Raw genomic sequence first — 20,166 nt, forward strand, 5'->3', positions numbered from 1 at the left:
GGCCGCGACTAGGCCTACCGCACGTAGACGGACGGGGTGAAAGACTGACGCACCGCCGCCGAGCGCGTTGGGCGTGTTGCCTATGCTCGACTCGGTGGGCGCTCAGGCCGATTCCGAGCAGCCATCCGCGTCGCTCTGTCCCTCTCGCACCGCGGCGGCGCGGCGGCGCGGCGGACCGACCCTTCGGTGCGAGAGAGACAGAGCGACGAAGGCACCGTGAAGCAGTGTCGCTCAAGGCCCCTTGACCCACCTCGAGTCGGCGCCGTCGCTGCCGCCGATGCGGCTCACGACGCGCGACGTGTTGAAGCTGCTGTCCGCCAAGTGCACGATGTTGACGGCGTCGTAGCCCAGCACCTCGACCAGGAAGGTGCGGAACACGTGCGTGATGAGGCGGTGCGTGAGGCGGCGCCGCGACGTCTCCAGGCGGATGTCCGTCGGCTCGCCGCCCACCAGCAGGAACCGCGGCGGGCTCACCTCTGCGCAACAACCGTCCCGCTTCAGCACACTCGCAGACATTTAAAAATGAACATTCGATATGAAAAGAAGCAATGCCATACCGCTGATGTGCTTGAGACATCGCTCCGGCTTGGCCGGCTCGCAGGGCTGCAGGGCGAGCAGGCACACGGCCAGCACGGCCACCGCGCCTCGCAGTGCAGGCGGCATGGAGGCGCCCCTGCAACACAGGTGCAACATTTCATCAAATCGAAACAAAATAAAATTCCAACAGAAGTGACGGTTATTTGTACCGATAAAATCACACAAAGCTAAGAGAAATCGACTGCGTTGATTCGACTTTCTTAAAGTAGTACAAGGCGGTACACTGGTACTCACCGGTCGCGATCTATCGCACCATCTTGCTGGGAACTGGACGGCGGCGATCCTTGTGCCGCTGGTACCGCTCTCCGACAACCTGCCGACAAGGAGATGGCGCGTTAAACACCGGCCAGAAACAAACACCCCATCGGGCGATCCAGCCAGGGCAAGGCCCCGCCCAAAAAGGAACCTTGCGTTCAAGAAAAATAAATAAAACATGAAATTGCAGCTTGCAGGCACAGACGCCGGGCGGCCACAGTTGCCGCAGCAGCCCTTCAGGAAGGCGCCCGGCAAGAGGGGAGAGGGGAGGGGGGAGGGGCACTCGGCCGGTGGCGCGACACGGTGGCGCCCCAAGTCGCCCTTGCAGTGGCGCGGCGAGCGGCGACGGCGTCGTCCGCCAGAGGCAATCTAAAACTCGGTTCCGCTCGGCCGTGGCGTGGCGTGGCGTGCAGTGCCGTGCCATGGCGTGCCGCGCCTTGCCGTGCCGCGGCGTGGCTCCACCCGGCCGCCAGCGTCGCAAGGTGCAGTGACCGGCGCCGTGCACCCACCCCGTGCATAGGGGGCGTGGCGGAGTCCCCGGTGGGGGGGGGGGGGGTACCCGCCCCCTCTACCCGCCGCCAGACAGGGGGGCGAAGGGGCGGGCGAGGCCCCTGGCTCGCCCTTCGATTCGATCCATCGGCTTGCTTTACGGTTTTGGGTTGTTCTTTCGCCAGAGCCACCGCGGCACGCCTTCTTTACGACATGTTGGCACACAACCGATACACCAGCTACACCCGCTCCGGGGCTCTGGGCTGGCAGACGGGGGCGGTGGTGGCCTGGAGTGGAGAGTTCTGGTGGAGAGCGCGGCCGGCCGAAGCTCTGGCCAAGCGCCTGCGAGGTTCGGGCTGCCGGCCCGCCGGACACGGCCGCGCGGCGCGTTGCCTGCCCGCAAGGCGTTCCGCCTTGGCCGCCAGGCCGCCGCCGGCCGCCGCTCCCACGCACAGACGGACCGACGCACAGTGGGCCAGAAGACCGGTGCAGGCGGCCAAAACTCTAGACGCGTTTGGAGCTCCAGAGTCGCTAAACAGGACCCGAACCGAACGTGTGACCCCACCAATGGATTGCTTTCCGAACGAGCAATCCATTGGTGGGGTCACACGTTCCGTTCGAGTCCTGTTTAGCGACTCTGGAGCTCAAAACGCGTCTAGAGTTTTAGCCGCCTGCACCGGTCTTCTGGCCCACTGTGCGCGCGCGTGAGCAGTGAGCGGGGCGGGCGGCCAGGGGCGGCGCGCGTTGCCCCGGGCAACGACTAATAATTGCGGCAGGCAGCGCCGCGATGCCAGAGTGTCATGCTCGGTACCGCGAGCGAGAGAGACGGAGCGCGGCCCACTAAACAACAGACTAGACAAAGGCAGTCGCTGGCAATCTCAGCGGCGTGACGGCGCCAGCACAGCCAGCACAGCCAGCACAGCCCCGAGGCCGCGGGATGATCCCCAGCGGCGCCGTCGTCGCTCCGTCTCTCTCGCACTCACGGTGCGTCCCGGCGCGGTGCGAGAGAGACGCTCGGAGAGACGCCACCGGGGACGGCTCGGCCCACCGGGACCCCGATCCGAGTCGGATCAACCCGCTTTCATAGCGGCCAGGGTCTTGTTTACGTTCGCGAGCCAGGACCGTCCCCACCGCCGCGCCGACCCCCGCCCCCCGCGCGTATAATTAGCTTCAGGTGACTCAAGCGGGGCGGGGCGGGGCGGGGCGGGGCACCTGTTTGGGAGTCGCACGCACACGCCGCGCGGCTAAGGCACGCCCCCGCCTCCCCCTTCGCCTACCCCCTCCTCGACCACAAGGCTCTTCCGGCAGGCACCCCTCGCAGTGGAGTGGCTCGCAGTGCAGTGCCTTGCAGTGCAGGCCGCGCGGAAAGGCGACTAGCAGTGCAGTGGTGGGCAGGACACGCGAACGCCGAGTCGCGACGACAGGACCGGCGAAGTGAGAGACAAGACGGCGAGACGCGGCGAAGAAGAAGGAACGGCAGCTCCATCTTTTCTCTCTCTCTCACACACTCACCACACACACACACAGAGTCTCACTCACACACTCACACACACACGTGCAGGCCAATAATACGCCCGCATCACGCACGCGACCAGCGCAAAATACCTGCAAAAATACAAAATTAAAAAGAAAGCCGAAACTACCGCGCGCGCGTGTCATACGGCACGGCCGACAGGTCTTTTCCCACCGGACGACCAAACGACGCGCATGAATACATAAACGCAGAGTGTTTGAAACAAATTTGATGGGAATTAAAGGTTGGACACGACACGGGCATGGAAAGTGGAGCCCCCCCCCCCCCCCCGGCTCATTTGCAAGCAAACGGCCGGACGGCCGCCACACTGCGGACTCATTCCGCGAGTCGCCGCTCCGTCCCTCTCGCGCCTGTCAGGGACGGCCCACGAGTGCGAGAGAGACAGAGCGACGAAAACAGTGTGCCTCCACATTGCCTCAGCGCGCGGCCACGTGGCCTCGTCACGTGGGACCAAGGCGGCGGGGCAGGCGAGTCGGGCAGAAGAGTGTTTACATTCGGATGCAAATAAGGAGAGCAAGGCGGGCAAAGGGGTGCCCCGCTGGGCAGCGCCTCACAGTGTAGCGTCCCGCTCGGCTAAAATGAAATTCAAACAAGACGCCCTGCCCTCGCCTCGCCCACGTGCAGGGTGCACCGCGCGCCTAGAGTCCCACACCTGCAGACCGACTCCGAGAGTCCTTTTCGTCGCTCTGTCTCTCTCGCACTCACGGGGCGTCCCGCACAGGTGCGAGAGAGACAGGGTGATGAAAACGACGCTCGGGATCGGTCTGGCGCCCACTATTTGCCCTCCGATTGATCCCAGGTGATAACGACACGACGGCCCAGCAGTGTGGGGCCCGGCAGGCCCGTCGCTCCGTGTGTATGTCGGCGTGTCGCGGCGTCGCAGCGCGCCGGCTCTGGCCTCTGGCTCCGCCCAGGCGCCGCCCTTGCAGTGGCGTGGCAGGGCTAGGGGCGGACGACGCCTCGCCCACCGCAGACTGACGAGCTGCCAGTGGAGTGGCGGCGGCGCGTTCGCAGCGACAACGCAAGCCGCGGTCGACCAGTAATGGCAATGGTAAACATGTGGCCGGGGGTGACTTTCACCGCGACGGCCAGCCAGGCCGAGCTGGCAGCCATCGCGCCGCAGTCGGATTAATTCCCCAGCCGTTTTGCTTCACACGCTGACAGGCAGGCAGGCAGGCAGCCTCAAGACCCACCAGCACGCCCAAAACATAAAAGACGGTAGGAACGAACGAACGGACGTCGTAAAGACCCATCGACAATGACGCGCGCGGGGCGGCGCGGGGAGCGTCCGTAAAATATGTAAATGATTGAGCAAAGCGTTTTTTTTTCGATTTACGATTACGACTCTATCCGCTTTCCCCCCTTCCCCACTGAGCAGTTTCCCTCGGCGTCGGCGGGAAGCCTCGTGATTTATGGAAGGATGGACGAGGAGAGCTGCAGAAAGGTGTGTTGCCGGCAAGCCAGCGCCTAGAGCGGCCATCGCACAGGCGCACGCGCGCGCACACACACATACACACACACACACACACACACACACACACACACACACACACACACGCGTGGCCTTTCGAGTGGAGAGTTTGTGTCTTTACGACGCGCGGGCCAATGGGAGAACGCCGCCGCCACCAAGCCGCGCGAAGCGGGCGAAGCCACCAGGCCGACAGGCCGATGCTAGAAGGCTACACGGAGCGGCGGCAAGGCCGTCGAATCGAATATACAACGAATATAAAACGCGACCGGGTCGTCGTCGGCGTGCCGTGGTGGACGGCGTGGACGGCGCGACGCTCGTGCGCGGCGTGACGTGACGTGACGAGGCCGCCGCCGTCGCGTCGTGACGCGAGGCGTGGCGCGTGGCGCTGCGGCGTCACTCCAAGTCGTCGCCGTGACGAGGGGGTCGTGAGCACATGCACAGTGCACCGAGAGCCACGCGCGTGGCTGCGGCTGCCTCTGTGCGGCGCGTGGCGGGGCGTGGCACAGTGGGCCAGAAGACCGGCGGAGGCGGCCAAAACTCTAGACGCGTTTGGAGCTCCAGAGTCGCTAAATGGGACTCGAACCGAACGTGTGACCCCACCAATGGATTCCTCGTTCGGAGAGCAATCCATTGGTGGGGTCACACGTTCGGTTCGGGTCCTGTTTAGCGACTCTGGAGCTCCAAACGCGTCTAGAGTTTTGGCCGCCTCCACCGGTCTTCTGGCCCACTGTGCGTGGCGGGGCGTGGCCGGGCGTGGCGAGCACACTGGAGGCCGTGACCTGGGAGGCTGACCTGGCGGACCCGGCCATTGGCAGACAATTGGAGCTCATCACTGAGCCCCCCCCCCCATCCCCTTTCCTCCGGACGCCCACGGCCCGTGCCGCAAAAGTTCCACACCGCGGCGCGCGGCGCGCACGTGTGCTCGATAGGGCACGGCGAAAAAAACGGGGGCACGTGCCGCCGCCGCCGGTATTTGAACCCGCGCCGCCCCGAAAGCGACAAAACACGGCCGGGCGGCTCGGAGTTTCGCGCATGGCTTCAATTATAACTTTCCGGCGGCGAGGCGGGCGAGGCGGGCGAGGGGCCTTGTTTGTCGCGCCGGCTCCGCGGCCCCGCCTTCTCCTCCTCCTTCTCGTCCTGCGGGAGCCGTGAGGGTCCCTAACAAGCTGGCAGAGGCCTGGACAGGCCTGGAAGGGCGGCACCGCCAGCGCCAATCGCGAAAACGGCAAAACGGCCAAAGAGAAGACGGAGAGCGGAGACGGGAACCACCGTGCAGTCTCTCGTTTCTCTTCGTGTTGTTCGCATTTCGCAAACGGCGAGCTGCACTAGATCAGACTCCAATCACAACGTTATGACCCGCGAGCGGTGGGTGCCACGCGCAGCGCTGTGTGATTATCGGTCCGGACGGCCTCCGGCAAGGCCTCCGGGCGCAGACGGCTGTTGTGGACACAGACAGGTCGCAAGCAACACACACACACACACACAGAGCCTCGATCACGGCGGCCGCCACGGCCCGCTCGTCTTTGATCGAAAATGAAACTGGCGTCAGCACTGCGGCCTTTTCGGGATGCATGACAGCCCGCCCGGTCCGACCTGGTCCCCATCGATCATGTCGGGCGGCGCATGCAGCGGCACATGCCGGCAGCGAAGGGCCGAGGGCAGCGACGGCGACGAGAAGACGAACAAAATGAGGAGGTGGCGGTGGACTCGCTGCACCGCGCTTGTTTCGCGTTTTCATCACGTGGAAACAAAAAAACAAAAACAAGGAGAAGAAGAATAGCTTCCTTCCCCTCTCGTCTCTCTCTCTCTCTCTCTCTCTCTCTCTCTCTCTCTCTCTCTCTCTCTCTCTCTCTCTCGCTCTGGCCTGGCTCGGCGCTTTTATAATTGCACTGAATGTATGGCCGTGCTGGTTATCAGGCCCGGGCTATCGCTTGGTCCGCTCCGCCCCGCGCAAGTTCACACATTCGCGTTCCTCTCCCGACCGCACCGCACCGCAATGCCAGGCATTCAGCTAATGCCGACAAGAATTACAATAAACAACAATACGAGAAGGATGTCCGCCCCCCCCCCTTTCCGGAATTCGTCATCAAAAAGCACACTACTTCTCCCTGGCCTTTCCGGCCAGCCCGAATTTTTGAGGCTTCTTTTTCCTCGCGTGTCCGTCGCGTCCGTTGTCGCCACACTCGTGAAACTGGTGGCGCGGCCCGGAAACCCGCGAGGGGCATTTTGCTCGGCGTTTGGTCGGCCAGCAATAAACGAACAGCCCACTCCCAGTGTGCGTGCGCCCGGCTGCGCCTCGCCAATGAAGTTGTATTATACCTAATAATAAAATGATTATTTTGTTTTAAATAATCCTTACATCGCTGCTTGCATAATGCATCATCATCTTCTACTTTTAACATGCGGGAGGGGGGTGGGGGGTTTGGCGAGGAATTTCGCTGCAAGATGCACACACACACACGCACACACATGATGAGGTCAGCCACCTTGTCCCCCCCCTCCCCCAACCGCGGGCACGCCCACCCAGGCCGATAATTAGCTTTTCGAGGGTGACAGAAAGGAAGAAATAAACAAGAACAAAGACAAAAGATTGGGCGATCGGCCGCACATGCCATGTATTATGCGCCAAGCGAAAACAAGGAGAGAGAGAGAGAGAGAGAGAGAGAGAGAGAGAGAGAGAGAGGAAAAAATGAGAGTGGGATTGCGGCCGGTGTACAACATACAGACAATGTGATACCGTTCGAAAACCACTCACTCACTTGAAAGCAGACATACATACACACATACCAGAGACAAAGGCCGTGCCAAAAATGTCGGCCAAGTTTGCCAAAGTGGCTGAGCGACCTTGGCAGCGACTGCTTATAAACGAGGTGTCGGGGCAGAGTGTGAGAGTGAGAGAGAGAGAGAGAGAGAGAGAGTGAGAGAGAGAGAGAGAGAGAGAGAGAGAGAGAGAGAGAGAGAGAGAGAGAGAGAGAGAGAGAGAGAGAGACAGAGAGGCATGGCTGCGGTCGGCCGAGGGGTTAATAAGATCTCGTGAAACGCCCGAGTGTGGAATGCTCTCGGACAGTGCGCATGCCTAATGCTGGCTGGAGCTGGCTGCCGTCTGATTCCGAGCACTGCTTTCGTCGCTGTCTCTCTCGCACTCATGGGGCGGTCCGTAGGGGTGCGAGAGAGACAGAGCGACGAAGCAGTGTTCGGAATGAGACGGCCGGAGCCGAGTCCCATTGCCGGGAGACGCTTCCCCTTCCTTCTCCGCAAACAGAAACAAAACAGCGGCCTCCTCGCGGTAGCACGGGCCGCACGGGCGCACCTGCAGTGCAGGCGCGCCCGATCGCGGACTCGCTGCTGCTGTATAATAACAGTGCCGCACGCAGGCAGCACTCGCCAACACTAAACCTGCTACACCTTGTTGTGGACCAGCACCAGCACAGCCGGGGCGTGGCGGGGCGTGGCGGGGCGTGGCGGGGCGTGGCGGGGCGGGGCGGGGCGGGGCGGGAGGCAGTCCGCGGTACTAATAGTGCACTAGAGGCGGCGGTAGGCCGCGGCAGGCTTGCCCACTGCCTAATGGAGGACTCATTAACACGTGACGAGCCGGCAGCGCGCCTCACTCGGGGCGGATCGCACCATCGCACCCGCTTTCTCGTTGGCTGCCTGTCCGTCTGTCCGGCCGGCCAGCAGCTCGCAAACGTGCTAATGGCAACGCGGTGGAACGCAGTGGAACGCAGCCCCGCCTCGCGCACGCGTGTGATCGCTCCAGTCGGACAGGCCGGCCGACCGGGCAGGCGCACTCACTACGCACACCCACACATCCACGCACACACTCATCTACATCCACTCGCACACATCAACACATTCTCTCTCTCTCTCTCGCCCGTACGCGTTCCCGGGCGGTGCGAGAGAGACAGAGCGACAGTTTGAGCGGCAGGTGGTTTTCCGCCAAGGCCGTGTGGACGGAGGACGGAGTGCATCAGCACACACACTGCGACATCAGCGTCTCCGACCCGCTTACATCAAACCGCGCGCGGCGCCGAAAGAAAACCAAACAGCAAAACGTAAACAAAAGAAAACAAAACAAAGCGACGAGTGGAATCCAAGTCGCCAGTCAGCGAATCGGGTGCCGATAAGACCGGCATGGCTTCCGCGCGCGCTGCACTCCGCGTTGCACTTGGTTGCATTCCATGTCGCACAGCGAGGGGGCTTGTAGCGCGGTCGCTCCGTCTCTCTCGCACCCCCCACGGGGCTGGCGGGCCGGCCGGGTGAGGTAGGGCAGGGACGGCAGCCGTACGACGACGCCACTACACTGGCACGCCACGCACACGCACGCACGCGGGGCGCCCAGGGCAAACGGGGTGCCGCGCCGCGCCGTGCCGCGCCGACTGGCCTGTCCTGTCCCGTCGCCCCTGGGTCGCGGCGGACTCATTCCGAGAGTCGTTTCCGTCGCCCTGTCTCTCTCGCACTCGCGGGGCGTCCCGTACAGGTGCGAGAGAGACAGAGCGACGCGGGCAGCAGGCGGCGTGCTGAGCGGCGGTAACCTCCTTGCACTGAAAAGCCACCGCCGGCGTCGGCCTTGCCCGCCTGCCTTGCGGGGCAACACGGCGAAGAACGCACCAAACACGGCAGAGCTTTCGCGCTGGGCAGTGCCGCAAGCCGATTAGCCGTGGCGTGAGACCGAGACTTAGTCCAATTTATGGCTCGGAGGCCAGACCCCGCCCCTCGGGACCGCACCTTTTGCTTCCCCCCACAAAGGCTCCAATTCAATTTCCATTTTCGCCAACATGTCATTCAAGGGCGCAAGCAAACAATTTAGCTGTTTTGCACGACGATTACACATGACAAGATGAACGTTTTGTGGAAAGGGGAAGACACGGCACGCTTCGATTTTAGAGACACGTCCCCTTCTCCGGTCGCGGCGATTCCGACACAAGAATCCGACCAGGCCAAACGCGCGCTGCTCAAAGGAAGAGTGTCGTTGAGGAGGAACGGGCGTCGAGGACGCCAGGCAGCAGCAGACCGGTGGAATCCGCGCGTGAGGAGGACGGGACGGACAGGGCAGGCACGCCGCCAAACGTCGCTCCGTCTCCGTCGCACTCGTGGGGCGGGCCCGTGCGGGTGCGAGAGAGACAGCCCCATGTCAGGGGTGAGGCGAGCCACTTTGCGCGAAGCAGCGAAGCACTCGAAGCGCGCTGCCGGTGTGCCGAGCATACCTCTTCGCGCCGTTCCATCCGGCTCGGCTCGGCTCGTCACGGCCCGGCTCGGCCCGAACCGGTCAGTCAGACATTGGCACGCCTTGCGGCACCGGGCCGCACCGGGCCGCACCGGGCCGCACCGGACACTGCCTGTGATTATCGCCCGGCCGGCCGTTATTACTGCCCGCCGCCCCTTTCCTGTCTCTCTCGCACTCGCGGCCCGGCGCGTGGGTGCGAGAGAGACGGAGAAGCGCTACCCGGAATCGCTGGGCAGGCCATCGAGTGCGAGGCTGCGGTGCTTATCAGGCAACGTCATGCAGAGCGCTGGGCGCGGTGCGCGGCAGGGATGGGAGGCCGGCAGGGCGCACGGTGGGCAAGAGGACTGGTGGACGCGTTTTGTGAGCTCCAGAGTCGACGTAGTTGGAACTTAAACCGAACGTGTGACCCCACCAATGGATTGCTCTCCGAACGAGGAATCTATTGGTGTGGTCACACGTTCGGTTCGAGTCCTGCTAAGCGACTTTAGGGGTCAAAACGCGTCCGGAACTTTGACCGTCTCCACCGTTCTTCTGGCCCACTGTGCGGCGGGTGGCGGAGCGGCGGGGCGGAGCGCCGTAAGTTTGAACACTTTCCGCTATCAGGCCTCCATCGGTGCCGCCGCGCCGCGCCGCGCTGCTCCCCGCCACGGCTCACTAGCTCCGGCCCTCGTCCAATGGAATGCCGTGGGAGTGGACGACGTTGCCGATTATTTTCCCACAGTCCAGCAAGGTGGCGAACCCGGACCTGCAGCGTGCACCGAGCGCCGTGCGCGCCGGGCCGCGCCGCCGGGGGGACGCCGGCGAGCCCCAGGCATGCACGCCCCACCCCACCCCGCCCCGCCCCGCCCCGCCTCGGCGTCGTGGTCCAGCCACGCATTACCCTAACCTCGGCCAAGCGTCAGCGGACCGGAGCGGCGTTGGTTTCTTTCGGACTCCAGCCGCCACGGCCGCCTCCACTTCGCTGCGCGATCTGCGCTGCGTCATTCGGCCAATGGCTGGCAACGCCTGGCAACGCCGGCGCGGCCCGGCACCAGGTTTCCGTGTCGAACCGCAACAACAGATCGACCGCGCTCCGCTCCGCCATTTCCTGCAAAAAGACAAACGGGCGCCACCAGCCGCCCGGAGAGCGCAGAGCGCCCCGCCCAACAGGTGGCAGGGAAAAAATAGCGCGAGGGCTGGAACGCCTGCGAGGCGGGGACGGGGCAAGCCCGGACGCAGCCGTGCGCGGCGGGACTGCCTGCCCGGGCCTCGTAAGGGGGTTCCACTGCAGCGCGCGCGGCGAGCAGCGTCCAGCAGAATGGTCCACAGAGCGCTCCGTGGGCACTGTGTGCACGGTGCACGTACACTGTGTAACAGGGCCCGCGTGCTTGGCGTGGTTCGCGGCGTCGGACTGCTGTAGGCTGACTCCGAGAGTCGTCGCTCTGTCTCTGTCGCACTCACGGGGCGCCGCGCGCAGGTGCGAGAGAGACAGAGCGACGAAAACGACTCTCGGAATCAGACTGCTGAGTCACGACGTCTGCAGCGTCGCGGCGGCACACTGTGAAGGCGGCGGGCCCATTGCACCCACGGACGGTGCAGCGGCGCGCAACTCTCTGCCCCCCCCCCTCCGGCCCAGCACAACAACAAACCGAGGACCGGTCCCATTGATGGCGCACTGGAGTGGGGAGGCGAAACCAATCCTCTCTCACCCTCTCTCTCTCTCTCTCTCTCTCTCTCTCTCCCTCTCCCTCTCTCTCACTCCCGGAGCGCCCCCGTGAGGGTGCGAGAGAGACAGACGGACGGACGGACGGACTGCGCGCGGAATCACTCTGCAGGGACCGACCAGCGCGGCCAGCCGAGCGATTCAGAGGGGCGGTCGCTCTGTCTCTCTCGCACCCGCAGGGAGAGCCCCACGAGTGCGACAGAGACAGAGCGACGAATCGCTCGACAGGCTTTGAGCCTCAACTGCACTGCAGCTCGCCAGGACGTCGTCGTCGTCGCGGTGGTGGCAGGGCTCGCTCAGCGGTTGGCACCTGGGCGTCAGCGCGTCAGCGCGTCCCGTCAGCCGGCCGTCTGATTCCGAACACTGCTTCGTCACGCTGTCTCTCTCGCACCCCTACGGACCGCCCCATGAGTGCGAGAGAGACAGAGCGACGAAAGCAGTGCTCGGAATCAGACGGCTGCCCCGCGCCGCGTCGAGCCGAGCCAATGGCTCCGCCGCCCCCACCTCCCCCTTCTGTCATTAGGATGCTCTTTGGCGTCTCGGCGTCGTGCTGCTCGCTGCAACATTGTCGCCGTGCCATCTGTCAGTCAGTCAGTCAGTCAGACAGACAGACAGACAGACAGGCAGGCAGACGGACAGACAGAGAGTTGACAGTGTCCGCGGACGCCTCCGCACTGCAAGTCCGTACAGCCAATACACGTAAGACTTGATCGCACCACCGTGAAACGCCGAAACGCCATAAAACGATGGTTCGGAAAGCAATAAACTGGTTGCGTCAAAGTCGCCGATCGCGTAACGGGCGTGTCCTGTCGCTCCGACACGCTCACGACCAACACGGGGGCCACGGGGCAGTGCGTCAACACGGGACTCATCCGCCAGCACAGTGTTGGGCATGGGGCCGCTTGGGAGCGGACGGGCCGGGCCGGGGCATCGCCCTGCTGCTGTGGGCAGGGCCGGCAGGGCACACTGCAAGACTGCGAGTAGGCAGCGCGCTGCAGCGGGCACGACAAAGGATGCCGAGCGGCCCCCAGAGCGCCCCGTCGCTCTGTCTCTCTCGCACCCCCACGGCACGCCGCCACGCCCCGTGAGTGCGAGAGAGACAGAGCGAAACCGCCGTTCGGCATGAGCCGCGCTGTACTGCCCCGCGGCCGACCGGCCGACCCAGCATCCCATCCCGGGGAGCGCCGTGCCGCCGCCGCGCCGCGCCACGAGCGCAGACATGCCGCAGACGGCCGGACAGACAGGCAGGCAGGCAGCCGGGCGGGCAGACGGGCCGGCAGACAAGCGGCCTCTCACCGCCACGTCTGGCCACGCCGCGACGTCCCGCCCCGGGCCTCAGTCTGGGCCCCGTCGATGCGAATGCCAGCGCGGCCAGCGAAGCGCACATGCAGCATGCGGTAGGTCGCGGACGAGGTCGCGGAGCACGCCGACGCAGCACGCCGACGCAGCACGCGGCGTGGCGTCCACCCCGAGCGGCGCGTCACCAGGGGGCGCTAAGCACACGCTAAGCACGCAACTTGGCGGCAAAGTCGCTCCCAAAAGGCAACACTGTTCCCGATCTAATATTTAAATACTCTCAAAAAAATTCACGAATGATCTTTGATATTGAGTCCGGAAAAATGTGTGTATTCAGTAGTTGGTATTGCTGGTTTTGTCAGTATTGACAGAGGGGGTGGCCCAGCACCTCCACTGGAAACACCTCTAAAGACGGGAGGCGACCCATTGACAGATATTATGCATATTCCCTGCAGTGCCACACAAATATAGCAAGTGATTACTCCCTTTGCGGCTCCGACCAATCAGATCAACCCTCGAGGGCAAAGCCGGGCGACTTGTTGTTCTCGAACAGAGAGGGGGGGCGGGAGAGAGAGAGAGACTTGTTGTTCTCGCCAGAGAGACAGAGAGATAGAACCACCTGCGGAACCCCTCGTCCCGGCCCGGCCGGCCCAGTTTGTTTACCTCGCGGCCCAGTGCCTCACAGTGGGCCAGAACACCGGTGGAGCGGCCAAAACTCTAGACGCGTTTTGAGCTCCAGAGTCGCTAAATGGTACCCGGACCGAGCGTGTGACCCCACCAATGGATTGCTCTCCGAACGAGGAATCCATTGGTGGGGTCACACGTTCGGTTCGAGTCCCGTTTAGCGACCCTGGAGCTCAAAACGCGTCCGGGGTTTTGGCCCACTGTGTCGGCTGCCTGAGCGCCCCTCGCCGGGCTGGCCGAGGCGACGGCGGGGATCAAGTCATTGAAGCGCACAGGAATGCAGTCGGTGAGCACGGCGAGCACGGCGTGCAGTCTCTCTCGCACTCACGGGCCGCTCCGCGCGTCTCCAGCCTACCCGTCCCATTCACGCGCTAGCGATGCGATGCCATTCAACGGACCGGTGCTCGTCGCTCTGTCTCTCTCGCACTCGCGGGGCAAGCCGGCGTGCCGTAGGGCCGTGGGGGTGCGAGAGAGACGAAAGCACGACGCGGGTCGGCATCTGAACGCGAAATGCCACGCCAGCAGGAGCTCGTCTCCCGCTAGCCCAAGCTAGCGCAAGCTTGCGTTGCAGAGTGCCGGACGCAGCGGGACGCCGAGACGGGGTCCGAGGCCGGGTCGGCCGCACCCCTGGCACAGCTGGCAGCCGCAGACGGCACGAGCGCGCGGCAATTGGAAACGGAAGAGGCAGACGCGAGCATCATGCCGCACGGCGACGACGAGTCGGACATCAAGAAGGCAGTGCCGCAGGCCGCGGCACGGCAACAAACTATGCCTCAACGTGAAAGGCCTCCTACGCTGTAGGTTTTCTCCTTGATGCGACTAAATATCTATGAGGCACGAGGAACTTTAGAGGCAAGTTCGAGAGTCAGCTGCGCCACCATAACATGGAGAGTTTTCACCCGGAGACGCTTCAGTTTGAGACTCTTAGAGCGCATGATGCTCGGGGAAGCTAGCGGCGGCACGACGCAGCCTCTTGCTTTCACCACCTGCCTGCCTGCTGAGCGGGCAGTGGCGGGTAGCCCAGCGGTTCCGACCCTGCTTCCGTCTCTCTCGCACCCCCAGGGGCCAGCACACGAGTGCGACAGAGACAGACCGCTCCGCTCGGACTGTCATTACGAGGCATTGATCTGCCGGGGCGGGGCGGCCGCGGACTTGGCGGCTGGTTTCGCACTCACGCCCAGTCGTTGCCGCGGCGCCGCCACCACACTGTCTGCTACTTCCGCCGCTCGCCCCCCCCCCCTCTCTCCGTCTCTCCCCTCGCGCCGAGCCGAGCCGAGCCGGCCGCGCGAAACGAAATCAAACAAAACTCCTTCGATTGAGTTGCCGCCGGCCGAGCCGAGCCGCGCTGCCGGCGGCAGGTCCAAGGCAGGCCCTTGGTCCTTCCTTCGCTTTCATCTCAGCCGCTGGCTCTACTTGAAGGCCTTGTTGTAGGCCGGCCGGTCCGCCGCTTCAGGGAAAGGGTCGGCACGCCAGCACGGCCAGCACGCACACAGGGCCACCAGGGCCAGGGCCTGGCCCTGCCAAGGCCGAGCGCGCGGCGGGGCAGGGCGTTCTCCGCCGGGATAAAGTGTCACCTTAGTAAGGACGGCCATGTCTCGTTTTGCAGTGCAGGCGAGCATGTGTCGGGCCCGAAATGGCATACGATCATGTGTGGTCTAGCCCTTAATGGTAATGGTATGGCAGGTAGGCAGTGCCGTCGAACCGACGTGCGCCGCGGGCCGGCCTGCCTCGCCTTCGCAGGCGCTCTGTCTCTGTCGCACTCACGGGGCGCCCCGAGAGGCCGTGAGGGTGCGAGAGAGACGGAGCGACGACACGGAGGGGCCCGCACGGGGCCACTTACACGGGCCACTGGGCACCGCCGGCCTTTCCACCTCGCGCGCCGCCGCACTGCTGGTAGACTGGCGGCCAGACTGGCGGCCAGACTGGCGGCCAGCAGTAGCGCGGAGTCGGCAGCGGGCAGGGCGTCCCCCGGGACCGGGGGCAGGCCGTCGAGGCCGTGGAGGAGGCCGAGTGGCTGGCCGAAGAACGCCCCCACGTGCGCCGCATTCCACCGGCCCAGCAGGGCCCAGCAGGGTTCGATAGGGTATAGACGCGCGTGTATACGGGCCGCGGTGGCCGCCTGCAAAGACTGCCGTCGTCAGCGCGCACACACACACACACACACGCACACGAAGGGGAACACCTGGACTAGCCTGGAGGGAGTCGCACGCACGCCCCGGCGGCGGCCTTGTCCAAGGCCTTGTCGGCAGACCCAGAAGTTGGAATTTAATTTAAAACGCCCTTTACGTTACCGGCGAGGACGGCCGTTTCCGGGCGGGGCGGGGCAAGGCAGGGCCCGCCATCTACACCGTCGTACGGCGCCAAGGCCGAGGTGCCGGGACCGTCTGTCTGCCTGCCTGTCTGTCTGCCTGTCTGCCTGCTCGCCCGGACTGCGTCGGTTATCACACGTTGCCCACATTCGCAGTCGTCCGAGCCCCGCGGCCACGGCGGCGCGGCGGTAAAGAGAACACGTTACTTCTCCAGGACCCCCCCGCCTCGGCCACCGCTTCACAAAGGCACGCCAAATTTTCCAACGCCCGAGGCGCGCGAACGGCGCGCAAACAAATAAAAATTAAGAACGAAAAACGAAAAAGGCACCGTTTCCGCATCCGGCCGTGAGCTGGGCGCGCTTGGCCGCGTCGCCGCGTCGCCTCGAGCTGGGCGGATGGCGGATCGGCGGACCTGGACGGCCAATTAGTTTTATGGATTTGTTTACCGCGTCTGGTCGGTGGACGCAGTGCGGCAGTGCGTCGGCCCCGTGAAAGGAGCAGGAGGAGGAGGAGGAGAAGGAGAGCGAGGGAAGAATGGTTGGCAAGACCGATTTCCATGCGTTCGGCTCTTCGGCTGGCAAAGGCCGGCGGAAAGCAGCCGCCTTCGCCGCCGCCGAAACGACTCGTTTCCCTCATTTTTCGCCGTCCCGCGCTGGAGTGTCCGCGGAGTCCCGACTCCGACGCGACGGCGACGCGACGGCGACGCGACGGCGACGCGACGGCGACGCGACGGCGACTCGGCGTAGCGGATCTTTCCGTCGCGGTCGTCGCTCTGTCTCTCTCGCACTCGCGAGCCGTGCCGTGAGCGTGCGAGAGAGACAGAGCGACACTGCGCGGTCCCGGCCCGGATATGCTATATGTGGCCGATGACACAAAGAGTTATTGTCGCGCTGGATTGGCTGTTTGGACAGTTGTTTGCGCGCATCTGCCCGCTGCTGCCTGCCTGCCTGCCTGCCGACTGGCCGGACAGACGGACAGGCGGGCGAGACTCCAGCGGCGTATCCAAGGGGCCGCGGCAAGGGGAAATCACTGTGAATTTCAGTGCACAAATCCAATGAATTTCAGTTGAATTTTAGTGAATGTAAGGAAAAAATACTGAGTTTTGAGAAGAATTTGAATAAATTTAATAAATTTTGATGAATTTCAATGAACTTTAGTGAACTTTACATGTTTGATGAATTTTGGTGTACAAATTTGGCTGGAGTTATTTCTCCTTGGGTCGCGGTGTTTGCTCCGGCTTCGGACAACGCGCGCCCTTTGCAGATTTCCTCATCTAAGTAAGCCTGCATTCCGCGGGGCTAGAGAGAGGGAGGGAGGAGCCCTTATTCGGTCGGCTTCGAGCTAAGACGCAAACGACCGGCAAAAAAGCACGCATCGGGGCCCACGGGCCACGACCCACAGGCCACGGGGCGGGTAAAGCGGCAAAGTCCGCCGCGGAGGGGCCGCGCCACGCCACGCGCCAGCGCCACGGGCCAGCGCCACGCGGCGCCACCCCAGAGAGCAGGCAAAGCAAACTTTGACCGCCGTAAGGCGCCAGGCCGGCCAGCAAATTTGCCCCCCAAGGGCCTATGCCCCCCCTTTTTCCACGCACAGCCGCCGCGCGGCCGGGAGGAAAATTTGGCCCAGAGAAGAAGGAACCGAGGAAATGAAGGAACACTGTAAGAGAAGAAGCCCCGTTGTTTTTTTCCTCCTACGCGGTCAGAGTCAAAACACACCGCGCGCTGCGCTTCCTCGCCGACGCTCCACGGCACCCTCCGCTATCACACACACGCTCACACACACACACGCACACACACACACACACAGACATTCACACCCGGGGGCAGTCCGATCCAGGTCCTATTTTCGGGCGGCCTGCTTCTACGCCTGCTACGCCTGCTTGGCGTACGGCTCCCGAAGGGATACAGGGCCGACTAGGACGGAGCGCTCCGCAACCAAAGGGCTAAACCGGGACGGCCATCGTCGGGCCGCCGGTAAATCAACCGTCGCGGGGCGGGGTGGGGCGGGGCGCGGCGGGGTCGTCGGTAAATTAACACCACCATTTTTAACCAACACTGTCACCTCGCTGCGCGCTGCCCCCGAGGCTAACCGGCTAACTCGGGCCGCGAGCAGAGCGAGAAAGCCACTGCCGAATGAATGAACGAATGAATGGACGAACGAATGAATGAATGAAGTAAATAAAGACCCCGTTCATTAGTGGCGAATTCATTACGACACTTCCGGACCGCGGCGGTGCGTGCGTACTGCGTGCGGCCAGTCTTGATAAAGGAGAGTGCATCGCTTTTCACATGCCAATTAAAACGGCCCGGTCGAACACAAAAGGCGATTAATTAAAACTTGATAAAACTTTTGGATTGCGCGGTGCGCGCTTGTGTGGAGGCGCTGGGCGAGACTCTTTTTATGGGGGTGGCCGACCTGACCAGGGGAGTCTGGCGTGGAGAATCATCGTTCCAAAGCCGAGCAAAACGATATCCTTTCGGTCTGAGAGCGCGTCGAGCGCGTCCACCCACAGGCATCACGGCCAAAAGCTTCAACCTCCGCGTGCAAGCCATGGACGCCACTCAACAGGTGGTCCAGGCCCACACTGATGGAGTCCCCGGTCAAAATTCTCGCATCGCGTGGGCCATTATTCGACCAAACAGAGAAATGAAAGCAAAGAAAAATAATTATGCAAATAGTGTGTATAGTACGACTGTATACAACAGACCACATGCGCCGCCAAGAAAGTAGCCAGTGATGTCAGCAATGCCGCCGTGACCGCGCGGGACCCATACCTGCAACCAAAAGAGAAAACAACACACGTCACCCAATGTTTCCAAAATGTTTCTCTCCGTGACTTTGCCGGGCGACTTGGGCCACTCCACTTTGGGATTTGGAGCAGCCCCCTGCCCCTTCTCCGGCCCTAACCTAACCTACCCTTCCGCCCCGAATAAAAGGTCGCGTGAGAGCGCGGTTTACTGCCCACTCTTCAATCGGGCGACAACAACAACAATTCAACGCCGCGCACTAGTTGAAATTGTCCCGCCAGACGGTGGCTACGATGGCGAAGCGTGCACGCGCGCACGCCCATCAAGACTAATGACATTTGCATACGCGCCACTGCAGACTGAGAGTCCTTCTCGTCGCTCTGTCTCTCTCACACGCATAGGGCGTCCCGTAAAGGTGCGAGAGAGACAGAGCGGCATAAACGACTTGCAAGCGGCGCTCGTGCGTGCAGTATGGAAGGGAATTAAGCGAAACCGTGAAACTGCAGCAGCCTGCTCTGTCTCTCTCACACTCACGGGGCGTTGCGCAGGGGAGCGAGAGAGACAGAGAGCAAGCGTTGCGCCGCGAAATGAAGGACCGCCCTAACTTTTACATGCGGCTGCGGCGGAGCTCGAGTGCGAGCGAGACAGAGAGACGCGAGGCAACGCCGAGTTGCTCAACGCGCCGCGAGTAAAAATGGACTTTACGATCGTCGTCTCAAACGGTTCGAAAAAGAATAAATTGTTTAGCGCCGTCGCCGAGGAGAAGCCGCTTCTTTTGCAACAACCGAGCAGCCCACACGACGACACGTGGGACAAGCGAACCGCTCTGGTCCTTTTTCCCTTTTTTTCTTTCTGCAAATCCTCGTTCGCTCTCGCCTTTGTGGCCGACTCGCGCGCGAATCTAGTGTTGTGTGCGCTCACTCACACAGACAGAGTCAGTGTGTACACACACAAACACACGCCAACATCGCCACCGAGGAAGCCACTTTTCAGAGCAACACTGTTGCAGTTTTCTATTCGGGGCCGTGATTCCATTGCCATTTATTGCATTGCTACCACATCGCAGCGTTCGCGGACGTCGTGGTCGTGGGCTTGTCGTGGGACACTCCACTGGTTAACAGCCCTAAAACAATGCGAAAACGAGCAGGGACAAAGAAGTTGCTGGCTTCTTTGCTAGTACCTCTTCCTAACTCTTCAAAATTCACCAAAGTTCGTTTCTGGATCCCTTCATATTTCTTTGGCTGCGAATTTCATCCGCAATTCGAAACTTTCCGCCGCGAAATTCAAATTGAGCCCCCATCGCGGCTAGGGCTGCTGAGCTGCCCCAATCATGGCTTTTGAAAGCGGCCCGCCGAAACGCCGAGGGTGGGGGGCTGTAAAAACGTGGGACAGGCCATTAGCAAGCCGCGCTTCAATATCAACGAGCCGGTCAAAACAAAACGAGCACAATGAAGGTGGAACGGAGGGGACCTTGAGCTGGGCGGGGTGGGGCGGGGTGGGGCGGGGTGGGGCGGGGTGGGGCGGGGTGGGGCGGGGTGGCGGCGCCCTGTTTTCTGATTGGCGGACCCCGGTTTGATGAAGTCACTTCAACAAGAGCCTTCTGCCAATAATCATCTACGCTGCTTTTTCCCCTTCCCAAGGTCCTTGTGCGAATAATCACCCCCCTGGAAGCAATCCCGGACCTCATCATCCCTGTCGTCGCCGTGCTGGCCGTCGCCGTGCTGGCCGTCGTGCCGCCCCAATCACGCCGCGACACTCGAGTCTCTTCGACACACACTGCCCTCGGCGCGCCGCCGCGCGGTTTCAATATTTGCGGTCCAGACACATTCCCACTGCCGTTGGCGCCGTTGGCGCCGTT

The 20,166-nt window shown here is 62.8% G+C and overlaps 1 protein-coding gene across 2 annotated transcripts in view; it reads right to left on the reverse strand.

Annotated features, from left to right (window-relative positions):
- LOC117641970 overlaps positions 1–20,166 on the reverse strand; it is a 47,554-nt gene that overhangs the window by 7,652 nt on the left and 19,736 nt on the right. Inside the window, exons 1-4 of one of the 2 annotated variants that reach the window (XM_034379680.1) lie at positions 1,578–1,633; positions 832–910; positions 558–673; positions 251–476 (exon numbers count right to left, since the gene is read on the reverse strand). In XM_034379680.1, coding sequence (XP_034235571.1) covers positions 251–476; positions 558–663 — 332 coding nt within the window. In that variant the 5' untranslated portion in view covers positions 664–673; positions 832–910; positions 1,578–1,633. Of the gene's footprint in view, positions 1–250; positions 477–557; positions 674–831; positions 911–1,577; positions 1,634–20,166 lie in introns of those variants that run through there. The other variant, XM_034379681.1, reaches the window with a different exon arrangement.

Source organism: Thrips palmi, unplaced genomic scaffold (genome assembly GCF_012932325.1).
Source record: "Thrips palmi isolate BJ-2018 unplaced genomic scaffold, TpBJ-2018v1 HiC_scaffold_16, whole genome shotgun sequence".
Lineage (NCBI taxonomy): Eukaryota > Metazoa > Arthropoda > Insecta > Thysanoptera > Thripidae > Thrips > Thrips palmi.